At 43.3% G+C, this 13,731-nt stretch overlaps 2 protein-coding genes across 3 annotated transcripts; both read left to right on the forward strand.

Annotated features, from left to right (window-relative positions):
- The first annotated feature begins 1,198 nt into the window (after positions 1 to 1,198).
- Positions 1,199 to 1,819, forward strand: LOC138831032 (keratin-associated protein 4-3-like). 2 transcript variants are annotated; one of them, XM_070028079.1, is made up of 2 exons: positions 1,199 to 1,470; positions 1,516 to 1,819. In XM_070028079.1, the coding sequence occupies exons 1-2, from the start codon at positions 1,199 to 1,201 to the stop codon at positions 1,817 to 1,819; spliced, it is 576 nt and encodes a 191-aa protein (XP_069884180.1). The 2 variants fall into 2 exon arrangements, with proteins under 2 accessions (XP_069884180.1, XP_069884179.1); XM_070028078.1 differs by having other exon boundaries at positions 1,199 to 1,819.
- A 6,378-nt stretch (positions 1,820 to 8,197) lies between these two features.
- Positions 8,198 to 13,405, forward strand: LOC138830540 (keratin-associated protein 4-3-like). The gene is made up of 2 exons (XM_070026915.1): positions 8,198 to 8,766; positions 13,219 to 13,405. The coding sequence occupies exons 1-2, from the start codon at positions 8,198 to 8,200 to the stop codon at positions 13,403 to 13,405; spliced, it is 756 nt and encodes a 251-aa protein (XP_069883016.1).
- Positions 13,406 to 13,731: the final 326 nt, after the last annotated feature.

Raw genomic sequence — 13,731 nt, forward strand, 5'->3', positions numbered from 1 at the left:
CTCTACCTCTTGAGCCACAGTGCCACTTCCCAAATTGAGAATTTTTAGAGATACTGCTCACTGCTTGAGTTTGACACACAGGGATCAATCAAACGGACTGGCAGCCCTCATTTTTAGGAACACTAATTAATTACCTAGCCGATTGGATAGGCATTTTTGGATCCTTTGAGCCTTTAAGGTAGTCACACTATAAATTCCAGATAATTTTCCTAATCCGAGTAACCTGTTTTCCATCTCTCTTTCCTTTTGTACTAGCTTTTGTGAAGACCCCAAAGTGAAAGTGTAATCTCCCATGCAAACAATGAAACAAGAGTGTCTGATTCATTCTTTTCATGAACTCAAGAGAAATCAGGTCAAGTATAAATGAGAGGCAGAGGTAACAACTCTGGGATACCTACCTGGTTATCAAAGAAAAAATTTGAAAAGACAAGAATTGACATGTTTGCTAAGGTCAGAAAAACAATAGAAAATTAGAAGGAAAATAAGCCTATAGAGTGGAATTGAAGATATCTGAACTTCATGATGTAGCTGAATATTGCTGCTCTCCCACAATGCCCTAAAAATCAGTTTTAGAAATTTGCTTCTGGCAAACAAACAAACAAAGAAATCCAACATTTCACCATTCAGATGTCCAACTTGAAAGACCTCTGTGTTTGCCAAAGAAGTCTAGAAAATATATTGTAATTTGGAGTGAGGAACAGGATAGAAGTCTTCCTGTTCTTTTGTCAATGGGCTTTTGCATTCAAAATTCCTATGCTAACCAGACCCATTAGGAATGAGCCACCACGCTCTGATGCAGGTACTTCCTCCTGGGTCACCAGAAACAATTAAGGCTCAGTAAGAATTTATAATCATGATTACTAAGAATACACAGGAAGTACTGCATATGAGACACAAAATGTCATGTGACAGTTTTCTTTGAGGAACTAGAAAAAGGATACCTTAGAAAATGGTTTTTATAAGAAATGACACAATTGCTTACAAATCAGGAAAAGGAAAACCATGTTTTCTTTACATCTTGGAAAGTGGAACCAGGAAAATAAACTGGGCTAATTTATTAACACAAACAACAACAAGGAAAGAATGCCATAGGTTGACCCTTAGCAGGGTATAAAAGGGCATCAGGGTCAGAGAGACTTCCAAACTTTCCAGCCACATCTCCTTGAACACTAACTCAGAACCTCCATCCTCCGACACCATGGTCAACTCCTGTTGTGGCTCCACCTGCTCTGAGGAGGGCTGCTGCCAGCCCAGCTGCTGCAGGCCCCAGTGCTGCACCTCTAGCTGCTGCCGCCCCAGTTGCTGTGTGTCCAGCTGCTGCAGGCCCTGCTGCCAGTCTGTGTGCTGCCAGCCCTGCTGTCGCCCTACGTGCTGCCGCCCTACCTGCTGTATTTCCAGCTGCTGCAGGCCTTGTTGCCAGCCCAGCTGCTGCCGCCCCAGCTGCTGCATCTCCAGCTGCTGCAGGCCCCAGTGCTGCACCTCCAGCTGCTGCCGTCCCAGCTGTACTAGCTCCAGCTGCTGTGGCTCCAGCTGTTGTCGCCCCAGCTGCTGTACCTCCAGCTGCTGCAGGCCCCAATGCTGCACCACCAGCTGTTGTCGCCCCAGCTGCTGTACCTCCAGCTGCTGCAGGCCCCAGTGCTGCATCTCCAGCTGCTGCAGGCCCCAGTGCTGCACCTCTAGCTGCTGCCGCCCCAGCTGCTGTGTGTCCAGCTGCTGCAGGCCCTCCTGCCAGTCTGTGTGCTGCCAGCCCTGTTGCCGTCCCAGCTGCTGTATCTCTAGCTGCTGCCGCCCCAGCTGCTGTGGTGGTTCTTGCTGCTGAGTGCTCTGACCCACACTTTCCTGGTCTTCAGCAGTCAACACTAATGTAGCCAGTTTGTGAGCTAAATCATGGAAGGCAATTTGGGAAACTTACACATACACTGGTTCCTCTCCTGCCAGGCTGCTGTCTGTCTCTAACATTTATAGAAACTGAATTTTTCTCTGTGAGCCGTCAACTATCAACTATCATATTTCCCCCATGGAAGGAGTCATTCCTTGACATATCCCTTTTCTTAAATCTTGTAATTCCTACATCTTAAATAAATCTGAATTTTGCAGACATCTGAATCTAAAGGCTTTATGTCTCCTGATTTTTCTCTTCTCAATTTCGCATCTGTGAGTGTAATGTTTGTGTCACCCATTCCATATAAAATGACTATTGCAAGGGTTTTTGGCTATATCAGCTCTGTTCCTACAACAGTCCTTGTTCTGGTCAGGGATTATAAGTTCATAGATGGTGTGTCTGGTATTCTCTGCTCCAAACCTTCTTTAGGTTAACAGCAAGCTACTGGCACAAGTTATAGCAGAGTTTAACCAGGAAAATGGACCTGGAGAACAAATACTCTGGGTTCTTGGTGAACATGTATTATTCTAGAGGTGTGATGGGAATCCAGGTGCATCTAGAGGTGCTCTGCTCTTTATTTTACTCTGCAATGACTTCCTTCCTGACCTAGAGAGTTCAAAGGTTCCCTAATGAGATTTTCTGGGATAATTTTCCAAGTAAACTACTTCCTATCAAACCTTTGTCTTGGGCTGTCCCGAGAGCACAATCTAAGGTCCCATGTCCCTGAACTCAGTGTCTGTGTCTGTCTCCATATTTTAAGCACAAAATGGGTGTTTTCCAGGGGATAGGGTCAGTCGTTGAGTTTATTACCCATTAAAATGGTAAACCTTATAGGTCTGTTGCTGTCTCTTCAGTTTCCCAAGTAAAGTACTCAGTGTCATAGGTAATTGTTTTACCTCACCTTTACCCCTTACCCTTATCATCTTACCACACTTTTCCTAGTCTACAAAATAATTTCCCTTTCTATTTTCATAACTTTTTTAAAAAAAGGATTCCACATATAAAACATTGATCTTTCTGAGTTCAGCTAACATTATGATTATCATTTGCATTCATTTCCCTGCAAATGCCATGATTTCTTTCTTCTTAATGATTGCATAATATTCTGTTGAGTACATATGCTACATTATCTATTTAGCATCTATTTATGGACACCTAAATGGATTCCACTATTTGATTGTGGATCCTCTGTATTTACTCCATCAGACTATGGGTCTCTCTCTCTCTCTCTCTCTCTCTCTCTCTCTCTCTCTCTCTCTCTCTGTGTCTCTCTCTTTCTCTGTCTCTGTCTCTCTTTGTTGGCTGTGGTATTGAACTCAGGGTCTGGGCTTTTTTTTTTTATTGTGCTCAGGGCTAGTATTCTATCACTTTGAGCCACATCTTCACTTCTGATTTTCTGGTGGTTATTTGGAGATAAGAGTCTTACCACTTTCTTGCCCAGGCTGGCTTTGAACTGTGATCCTGAGATCTCAACCTCCTGAGTAGCTAGGAATATACAGATGAGCCACCAGCACCTGGCTCTATTTTCATTTGTGTGTGTGTGTGTGTGTGTGTGTGTGTGTGTGTGTGTGTGTGTGTGTTCTTTTTCTTTTCTTCTATGGTTCTGTAGTACAACTTGAAGCCAGGTATTTTGGTTCCAACCACAATAATCCCATGAGAAAGAAAGCACATGATAGCATGTATGCCCTAAATACTTAGTAATCAATCTAATGTGAGTTGTGAAACCCAGAAAAAAGAAATTGGGGATGACATAAAGGGTGGAAAGATATCTGATGTTCATGGATGGACAGAATTAACATGTGAAAATGTCTGTTTTACCAAAACCATCTTTAGATTCAATGTAATTTCATTGACATTTCATTGACATTCTTCATAGAACTAGGAAAAAAATCCCTAAAATTCATATTGAATTGTCTCAAATAGATGAAACAATGTTAAGCTAAGAGAGACAGCGCCAAGTTTTGTTTTTTTTTTTTTTGCCAGTCCTGGGGCTTAAACTCAGGGTCTTGACTCTGTCTTGAGCCTCTCTGTGATCAAGGTTACTCTACCACTTGAGCCACAGGTCCACTTCTGGCTTTTTCTAAGTAGTTTACTGGAGATAAAAGTATCATGAACATTACTGCTCAAGCTGGCTTTGAACAGCAATTCTCAGATCGCAGTCTCCTGAATAGCTAGGATTACAGGCATGAGCCACTATTGCCTGGCTAGTTGTTTGCTTTTAAAGAGCAGTTCTAGAGCTTCAGGGAAAATGTTCATGGTGAAGGTGCTTTGTGCTACTGTGTTTAAGGAAATATGAATGGAAGCTATTACTTGAGGTGGCTGTGTTAAGGTGAACCAATAAATGCCATGGGCAGAGGAGGTGGTGTGTAAACACACACAGCATGAGTTAGGACAGTTTAATAAACTAGGGATTAGGAAACTAGGCCATGTGTAATAAATTGCATTCACTAAAAGTAGAACTTGAAATAGGGATTCTTCTGCAAGTGATCTACAAGGAAATGCTCTGGGTACAATCCATTAAGACATAGAAGTAAGAGGTATACATCAATCCTAAAGGAATATTCCTAATGAGCTCAAATTCATTTGATTTCCAAGCTTCTGTAGAGTGTGAATGAAACTACCGTTTCATTCTCCTCTTAGAAGTATGGTGGCAGCACAGAAATGGAGGGACAAAGGGTGAACAAATGCAGCAGTGATACTCACTAGACACTGTGCTGAAACTGAACTATACAACTTGTGGGTGGGGAGGGGAGGGAGAAAAAGGAAGTAAGGTGGCTAGCTCTTTGCAGTTTTACTCACCTATCAAGGGGCACAGTCACAGGGCAGGAGGACAGGGTCCAGAGAGAAAACAGTCTTGAGGAAACAGAGATAGTTCAGGAAAGCTACAGGGAGAGCAGAGCATGTGGACAGAGGGCGCCCCTTGCATTGGATAGTCACAGTAACTAAAGGCGCTGGGATCTTCATGATGAAAGGTACTTGGACTCTCTTATTCAGGTCACTCCATTTACCTGGTCCAAATTAACCGGAGAAAGTTGCCTAGGGAATGTCTGCTGATGGAGGTGACTTGCCTGGAAGACCACCACCGTCACATCCTGAACGTTCTGAGCCCTTTCTTAATGGACTACAGCTGTTGTTCTTGGAAATAAGAATTCTAGAACGGCTCCAGAGGCTCCCCTAGCACTGAACATTCTCCTTTTCACCACCCACTCCTCACTTGGCAACAATCCTCCGGCTTCCTCATGAAGCTGCAACTGGGAATAACAGCTCATTACATTTCCTGCTTGTCCAATGACATGAGAAGCCCGGGAATGACAGTAGCAAGTGTCAGTCCAATGGAAGCCGTCTGGTGTCCCATGGAGTGTCCACAGCTTTGGAGCCAAAACTTTGCTTCTACAGAGCCTGGGTTTATGGGAGGGGAGTGGCGGTAGGTGGAGAGCTCAGATTCACTTAAATGGACCATGGAGCATAAAGTTGAGTAAGGCAGGACATTCTACCATGGAGATTACCACGTTCTCTGGATACTCACAGACTGCTGTGAGTTACACAACTCCCTTCCCTAATTACCATTCCCAACTCATCCATCACACAGTTAGACCCACATTAGTTTTTAAACTTTAAATGTTCTTCCTGGGTGGGTTTTATTTTCTGTAATCTTATTATCCCTGGAACCCCCAGGGGGGTTAATTTCTGCAATAATGCTTCATACAAAGTTTGGAAAACAGGCCTTATGCCTCTGTGATGCCGGTAACCCCTTCCTACTCCTTTCTCCTCATCTCAGTAAAGCATTGTGCCGTATCACCCAGGGAACAGTCAACGTGTTGGGGTTTCAAGCTTTATGGCTAGACCTGTGCTGCTGGCATTTCTACTTCTCTGTACCCTCTGATCATGCTTTGGTTCCCCGGTGTGGTGTGCAGGACCAGAGAATTCTGAATGAATCATCTCTTGTCATATTACCTCAAAAACCTAACAGCTTGAAACACCATACATTTATAACTTCACAGCTCCTAGGCATCGGAAATCAGGGACAGTTTTGTTGTCTCCTTCTTGTTTTCTCACTAGATCCAGTGCTAGTATCAGCTGGCGCTGGGGGTCTCAAGTGAAGGTTCCACTTTGCAGTTAGCTTCAGTCATTCCTAAGACTCTCGGTTCCTCTCACCCAACTTCAGTGAGAGCCTCCGTGTCCTGTGGGATGCTGAATGGAGACTGTGTTCAGTTCTAAATATTCTCAGCCACTGCTGAAGTGAACTTCAAATAGAAAATCAATACATTGGAATTCTATGCACATAAAAGTTCAATGCTGGGTACCAGTGGCTCACACCTGTAATCCTAGCTACTAAGAAGGCTGAAATCTGAGGATCATAGTTTAAAGCCAGCCTGGGCAGAAAAGGCTGTGAGACTCTTATCTCCAATAAACCACCAGAAAACCGAAAGCGGTGCTGTGGCTCAAATGATAGAGCTCTAGCCTTGAGCAGTAGATAAATGGATCAGGAAAATGTGGTACACACACACACACACACACACACACACACACACACACACACACACACACACACACACACACACACACACACACAATGGAATTCTATGCTTCTATCAGGAAGAATGACACCTCCCTATTTGTTAGGAAATGGATAGACTTGGAAAAAAATCATATTAAGTGAAGTAAGCCACACCCAAAGAAATATAGGTCCCATAGTTTCCCTTGTTTGCAATAGTTAGTATATGTCTAGGAGAATATTATCAGATAAGCATAAAAGCTCAAAAGCTATGTACATATGACCGTATAAGACGATGCTAAGTGAGATGAACCCCAAGATATGGACACAAGAGGTCTTTCTTTGTTGTTGTTGTTTTTTAAATCTACTATGTGATTTTTTTTGTATACCCCTATAGTATACCCCTTGTTTTCACTGTACTTGATTTTGGTACCCTCCATCTTGTATATACATTTGTCTAATTTGGGAAACAAGGTCACAGGATGACCCATTGCAACAATGAGACTCACAAGACACTATGTTGAAATGAACTTTACAACTTCAGGGCGGGGGGGGGGGGAGTAGAGAGTGGGGAAGGTAGGGGAGAGAAGGGATAGTGGGAGAGCAACAAAGGAGAGGGTAACAATGCTCGACAAGAAATGTACTCATTACCTTACTCATGTGACTGTAACCCCTTTGTACAGCATCTTTACAATAAAATAAAAATTTTAAAGTTCAAGAACATGAACACACAAATACATTTCTATCATCCCTTCTACCTCTCTACATAATAAAAGGAGTACCACCGAAGTATACATCACAATTTGTGTGTCCAGCACATATGCATCATCCATCTATTTCACCAGATCAGGAGAGATTTAGCAAGGAGTAGTGTCACTGATGACTCTCCTGGTTGAATTTTATTAAACTCAAGACTATTTTCATTAGTAATCTCCCATTATGCTTAGTTGGTTCCTTCTCTGCCCATGTGGGTTTGTTAGTTTTGATATTCAAGTGACCTGAAATAATACAAAAGGTTATCAGTACTTTAGTCTCAGAGCTCAGTGTTCAAAGTTTCTACTTCAGAACCATTTTCTCTATTGTTTAGATAACTTGAATTAGAATTCAATTGTATTTATGACTTCTCTTTTCTGGATATTGAAACAGAAGGACAGAACAAAAACAATTTTAAGGGGCTCAGCCTCAAGAGGAAAAAAAATCCACCAATATTTTACCATTCAGTTTTCCAACAGGATGTAATCTTGTGTATCCCATAAAAATCTGCTCCTCCCCCAATAAAGAATTGCAGTTCTCAGCAAGGAAATGGTCATGTTCTAATGGTCCTATTCTCATATCAAGGGTTTTCCACATACACATCGTTCTTGCCCACCTGAGCCAGGATGAAGGAGCCTTAAGACTCACATGCAACTTTATCCTCCTGGGTCAATAAAACCATTATGGGTCTATAAGAATCATGATTCCTTATGAGTAGACAGCACATGCTGCAAAAATTAAGATGGAAGTGTACATCCTGAGACACAGAACATCACATGACAGCTCTCTTTGAGGAACTAAAACCAAACCAACAAAAAAAGACAATCAGGAGGTAGTGAATCCTACACCAGGAAAAGGAAGTTATGTTTCCCTTCCCTGACATTTCACCAGGGAAATATAATTACCTAATTTGATAATCACCTATTTATTAACACAAACAATAACAAAGAAAGAATGCTGATGGCAGGCCCTTAGCAGGGTATAAAAGGGCATTACAGGCAAGGAGACTTCCAAACTTTCCTGACCATCCTCTAGAAAACCTACTAGAACCTCCATCCTCTGACACCATGGTCAGCTCCTGTTGTGGCTCATCTTGTTCTGAGCAGGGCTGCTGCCAGCCCAGCTGCCTGCAGTACACCTGCTGCAGGACCACCTGCTGCCGCCCCAGCTGCTGTGTGTCCAGCTGCTGCAGGCCCTGCTGCCAGCCCTGCTGCCGCCCTACTTGCTGCATCTCAAGCTGCTGCAGACCCTGCTGCCAGTCCAGCTGCTGCCGCCCCAGCTGCTGCATTTCTAGCTGCTGCCGTCCCAGCTGCTGTGTGTCCAGCTGCTGCAGGCCCTGCTGCCAGCCCTGCTGCCGCCCTACTTGCTGCATCTCAAGCTGCTGCAGGCCTTGTTGCCAGCCCAGCTGCTGCCGCCCCAGCTGCTGCATTTCTAGCTGCTGCCGTCCCAGCTGCTGTGTGTCCAGCTGCTGCAGGCCCTGCTGTCAGCCTTGCTGCCGCCCTACCTGCTGCATTTCGAGCTGCTGCAGGCCCTGCTGCCAGCCCAGCTGCTGCACCTCTAGCTGCTGCCGCCCCAGCTGCTGTGTGTCCAGCTGCTGCAGGCCCTGCTGCCAGTCTGTGTGCTGCCAGCCCTGCTGCCGCCCCAGCTGCTGCAGTGGTTCTTGCTGCTGAGCAAGTTGACACGCATGTTCCTGGTCTTCAGCAGTCAGCATTCTTGATGCTGAATCATGGGAAGCCAACTGCAAAGCCTCAGTTCGCACTGGGGTTCATGTGGACCTTTCAACACACCGCCCCTCCCCTGACAGATGACTGTTTCCAAAAGAAACAAAAAAATTGAATTTTCTTTGAAATCGGTCACTTTGTCATGTTACCCCCCACCCCATGGAAGTGTTTGCTCTTTAGTCTTTTCTGTTCTCAAATGCTGTAATTCCTACTCATAAATAAACCTAAGTTCTGCAAGCATCCAGATATAAAAACATTTGTCTCTTTATTTCTCTTTCTGAATTTTCCCCAGCTATGAATACATGTGTATAGAAGGCGTTCTGACTTATCCCTGTGACTCTCCACACTGCTCCCTTTCCTAACCTCCCACTAGGGCCATTTCTATTCCCTAGTAACTCCATCTCCACATTCATTTCTAGATAACTGAAGGACAAGAATAAAGGAACTCAGGAAGAATGTTTCACAGGGCTCCATACCTGGAATTCTTGGCTAAGGGCTTCCTCTATTCAAGAGAAAGTTCTGGACAGGAGCTAAGGCCCCCAGGACACAGCTCCGTTGGTGGAAGGGAGCCAGTGCACCCTTCTCCCGCTCAGCTTCCCCTCAGTGCACGTGTGTCCATTGTGTCCCGTGTCCCAGAGGTCGTCCGTGGGAATACATTGTCCTGGGTCCCTTGTTGCCCTCAATGATGTCCCAAATTTCCTACAACCTTTCCTGTGATCATTTCCCAAGAAAATTGTTCTGTCTGAATCCTCCTCTCCCTACAATGTCTGGGCTTCCTCAGAGTGTACGCAGTTCAAGACGCCAGGTTCCTCATCTCATTCTTGCCATCTTCACACAGGTTTGTTTTTTTCCCCACACAATGTGGGTGGTTGTCACTGTGTCAAAGCTGACTGCTTTGTTTTGTTGTTGTTGTTGTTTTTTCCCTCACTGGTGTGTTAAATCTTTGGCTGTATCTTCCTTCCCACATTTGCACAACTGTTGTCAGACTAGCTGTGTTTAATCTTTTCAACATTGCTGTTTAACTTTCAAACACTTTGTCATCAGCGTGTATCAATGATTGTGCAAATTAGTGTATTGACACTTTTCATACATGTATTTCAGATAATTTGGTCACTGGTATTCTGACTTATCCTAATTTCCCACATTCATTCCTTGTCTCATTTTCCACTGATCCATTTTTTCTTTTCTCTCTACTATTGTCTGTTCATTGTTTTTTGTTTTATTGTTTTTAATTCCACATATTTCTTTATTTTCTTGCACCAGCATCTCTCTTTATTTTTTAAAATTTTTTTATTGTAAAGATACTGTATAGAGGGGTTACAGTTACAGGAGTAAGGCAATGAGTACACTTCCTATCAATCATTGTTACTCCCTCCTTTGTTTTTCCCCTACCATCCCTTCCCTCTCCCCCTCCCCAATTCCTTCCCCCCTCCCTCTCCCTCTCCCCACCCCACAAAGTTGTAAAGTTTGTTTTCAATGTAGTGTCTTCTACGTCTCATTGTTACAATGGGTCAACCTGTATCCTTGTTTCAGCATTTTGTTATTTCCCTTCCCCTCTCCAAATTAGAAAAAAATGTATATACATGATGCATGGCACCAGAATCCACATGATGTTTCTTAGTCTCAGAGTAGTTATTTCACTTAACAAGATGATTTCCCATTCTATGAATCTTTGGCAAAGGATTATGTATGTAATTGTGTGTGTGTGTGTGTGTGTGTGTGTGTGTGTGTGTGTGTGCGTGCGCATGCACGTGTTTTATTTTTAGGTATTTTTCAAATAGACTATGGCATTTCCCCCCAGGTCAGCCTTTAATTAGTCATGATGGACTCTTATCAACTCTTAGCCCTTGAACTGCAATGCTCCCAACCTCCTGAGTTCCTACATTATAGGTGAGATACACTTTGTTCAGCTGGTTTCATTCTTCTTAACACATGAATAATATGCCGTTGAGTACATATACCTCATTTCCTTTATTCTTTCATTTGTTGATGGGTCCTTAGGTTGTTTATACCACATGGCTACTTATTCTTGAGATAATGATACCTCTTCAATAGATAGTCACTCTTGGAGATTATAGTTTAGATTTACAGTAAGTCAGTGAATTTCACATAGGATCTCACCGTGTGTGGGGGGAGGAGTGAGTGTGTATGCGCATGTATATATTCTTTTGCTACAAATATTTTAGCTGGCACTTAAAACCTCTCAAGTAGTTGCCAATTATTTCTACTTTCTGGTGTTCATAATCTGCACAATTCTCCATACTTCACCAACTTGCTTCAAAACAACATCACATAAAATCATTAAGTGGTCAGTGACAAACATTGTGACTTTCCTCTTGATGAGCATCTCTTCAGGTTAATCTCTGATGAATGCCTGTCCTGTCAGCAAGAGATCAGCACTTAGACCCTACAATCCCTGGAGCTCATCAGACAGTTGCTTGTGTCAAAAAATTACATAACAGAAAGACAAGTCACACTCTACCTACTACTCTTTGAAATAAAAAGTAGCTTCGCTCAAGCAGACCTCACATAATTTCTTGTATCGCTTGATGTTAATTGTCCATGGTATTTCATGATACATAGGCAAAATTCAGTAAGGAATACAGAGATAGAGCTTCTGGTTTCAAACTTAACAGCCCACCAGCAGGCTATCAATGGCTATTTCATATTGTGCTACATGTACCGTTGGTCCATTCTCTACCATGTGGGTCTGTTGCCTTGGCTATTAGAACAATGTAAAATAGTAAAGAGAATTATCAGTGTTTCAGTCTACAAGGATCAAAGTCCAGTTTCAAGTCAGGATTGTTTCTTCTACTCTGGTACCTAAAGATACCACCATCAAATAAAATGGAGCTATTTTTTCTGACTTCTAGTCTCTGGATATGAAAACAGATGTACTGTGGACACTTTAAGAAAGTGGATCTTACACTTCCCAGCCTAGTGGGAAAACCTGAGGAAATGGAAAAGCTCCCAGGGCACAGGCATTACTCCACACCAATTAAATTGCAATTGTTCTGGACAGGAGCCAGAGACTGGCAGTTTGTAATATTCCCCAGATGCTTTTTTTCAGGCAGCCAACTATGTTATGTTATCTATCTATTACTCCACAATGAGACTGTCATCTTCCCTTTTGCCAGTGGGGAAAGAGCTTCCTTTAGTGCCTAAATTAATATGGAACTCTGTCCTGTAAAAATCAACAAGCCTTCCCTCTATGTCTTTAAGTTTTTCTGTGTCCTCTTTATTAGTAAAAAAAAAAATAACTCCACACAGAACACATCATTTTTAAAATGTTATGTTTTCAGCTTTATAAGCATAAACCTATAATCAAACAAAACACACAGATCAGCAGTGACAGAGAGACAGCAAGACAGACAGAAGGGAAATAAGCTCACAATACAGTACTGAGAGGGAACTTCAGGGTATAAGAGAGTTCTGTAGACACATTCTCACATGAGACACTAAAAATGACATATAGAGATTTGTTTCTCACAAAGAAAAACAAAGATATATCAATATTCCTCCATTCAGTTTTGTACCTAAAGGTTGGCCTATTGTTCCCATAAAACATCTAGAAAATGGATCCTGACTCACAGTGGAGGAAGGAACATGTCCTCATGGCCTTCCTGGCCCCATACTGCTGGCCTCTCACATGCAAACCTTCTGCCCCACCTGACCTGATGAAGCACTCATTAGATTCTAGTGAGGCTTTAGCCTCCTGGGTCACCACACACAATATGGGCCTATAACAATCTTGAATACCTAAGAAGAGACAAAATGTACCATGTAAAATGCGATTGAAACATCTCATAAAGAGACACCGGCTGTCACATGATCACATGATGACTTTTTTTTTTTTTTGTCAGTGCTGTCCCTCAGCTCTTCAGCTCAAGGCTAGCACTCTATCACTTGAGCCACAGCACCACTTCCACCTTTTTCTGCTTATGTGGTGCTGAGGAATTGAACCCAGGGCCTCATGCATGCAAAGCAAGCACTCTACCACTGAGTCATCTTCCCAGCCCACATGGTGGCTCTTTGAGGAACTAGACCAAAACACACACACTTAGGAGATGGTTCTCTCTGAACCGACAGGTGAATTTCAACACACCAGAAAAATAGCATCATGTTTTCCTTCCCACTTGAAAATTTTAGCAGGAAAATATAGTGACATAATTTGATAACCACCCATTTGTTAAGCCAAACAACCACAAGGAAAGAAAGCTACATGTGATGGATCACACGTGCTCCTTAGCAGGGTATAAAAGAGCATGTGGGACAGAGCCTTCCAAACTGTTCACACACATCTCCCTGCACACCCACCCAGAATCTCTATCCTCTGACACCATGGTCAACTCCTGCTGTGGCTGCACCTGCTGCCAGCCCTGCTGCTGCCAGACCACCTGCTGCAGGACCACCTGCTGCCGCCCTAGCTGCTGTGTGTCCAGCTGCTGCAGGCCCTGCTGCCAGCCTTGCTGCTGCCAGCCCAGCTGCTGTCAGACCACCTGCTGCAGGACCACCTGCTGCTGCCCCAGCTGCTGCACTGATTCCTGCTGCTGAGCACTCTGCTCCCTCCTCCAGGTCTTAAGCTACCAATACTTAGGAAGCTGATATCTGCAAGCTGATCATGGAGGCCAGCTGCAAACCTCACGTCCCACTGAGGTCTGTGTGGATCTCCAAATACTGACCCCCAACCCCTAGTCCTTGTCAGCTTACCATCTCTCTTCAAAACAAACCCAAGTTGGAATTTTCCATGAAATCTATCAATTATCTAATTACCTTCTGCAATGCTGTTATTCCTACATCATCAATAAATGTGAACAAATGCAAACATAAAAGCATTATGTCTCTTTATTTTTCCTTCTTCAATTTTTATTCAGATCATT

Source organism: Dipodomys merriami, unplaced genomic scaffold (genome assembly GCF_024711535.1).
Source record: "Dipodomys merriami isolate MVZ:Mamm:240054 unplaced genomic scaffold, mDipMer1.0.p SCAF_19, whole genome shotgun sequence".
NCBI classification, from domain to species: Eukaryota; Metazoa; Chordata; class Mammalia; order Rodentia; family Heteromyidae; genus Dipodomys; species Dipodomys merriami.

Excerpts from the sequence above, each read along its gene's own strand:
- LOC138831032 (XM_070028078.1), top strand. The coding sequence starts at position 1,199 with ATGGTCAACTCCTGTTGTGGCTCCACCTGCTCTGAGGAGGGCTGCTGC.
- LOC138830540 (XM_070026915.1), top strand. The coding sequence starts at position 8,198 with ATGGTCAGCTCCTGTTGTGGCTCATCTTGTTCTGAGCAGGGCTGCTGC. Across the intron at positions 8,767-13,218 it reads GTGTGCTGCCAGCCCTGCTG|CTGCTGCCAGCCCTGCTGCT; the intron begins CCGCCCCAGCTG and ends CTGTGGCTGCAC.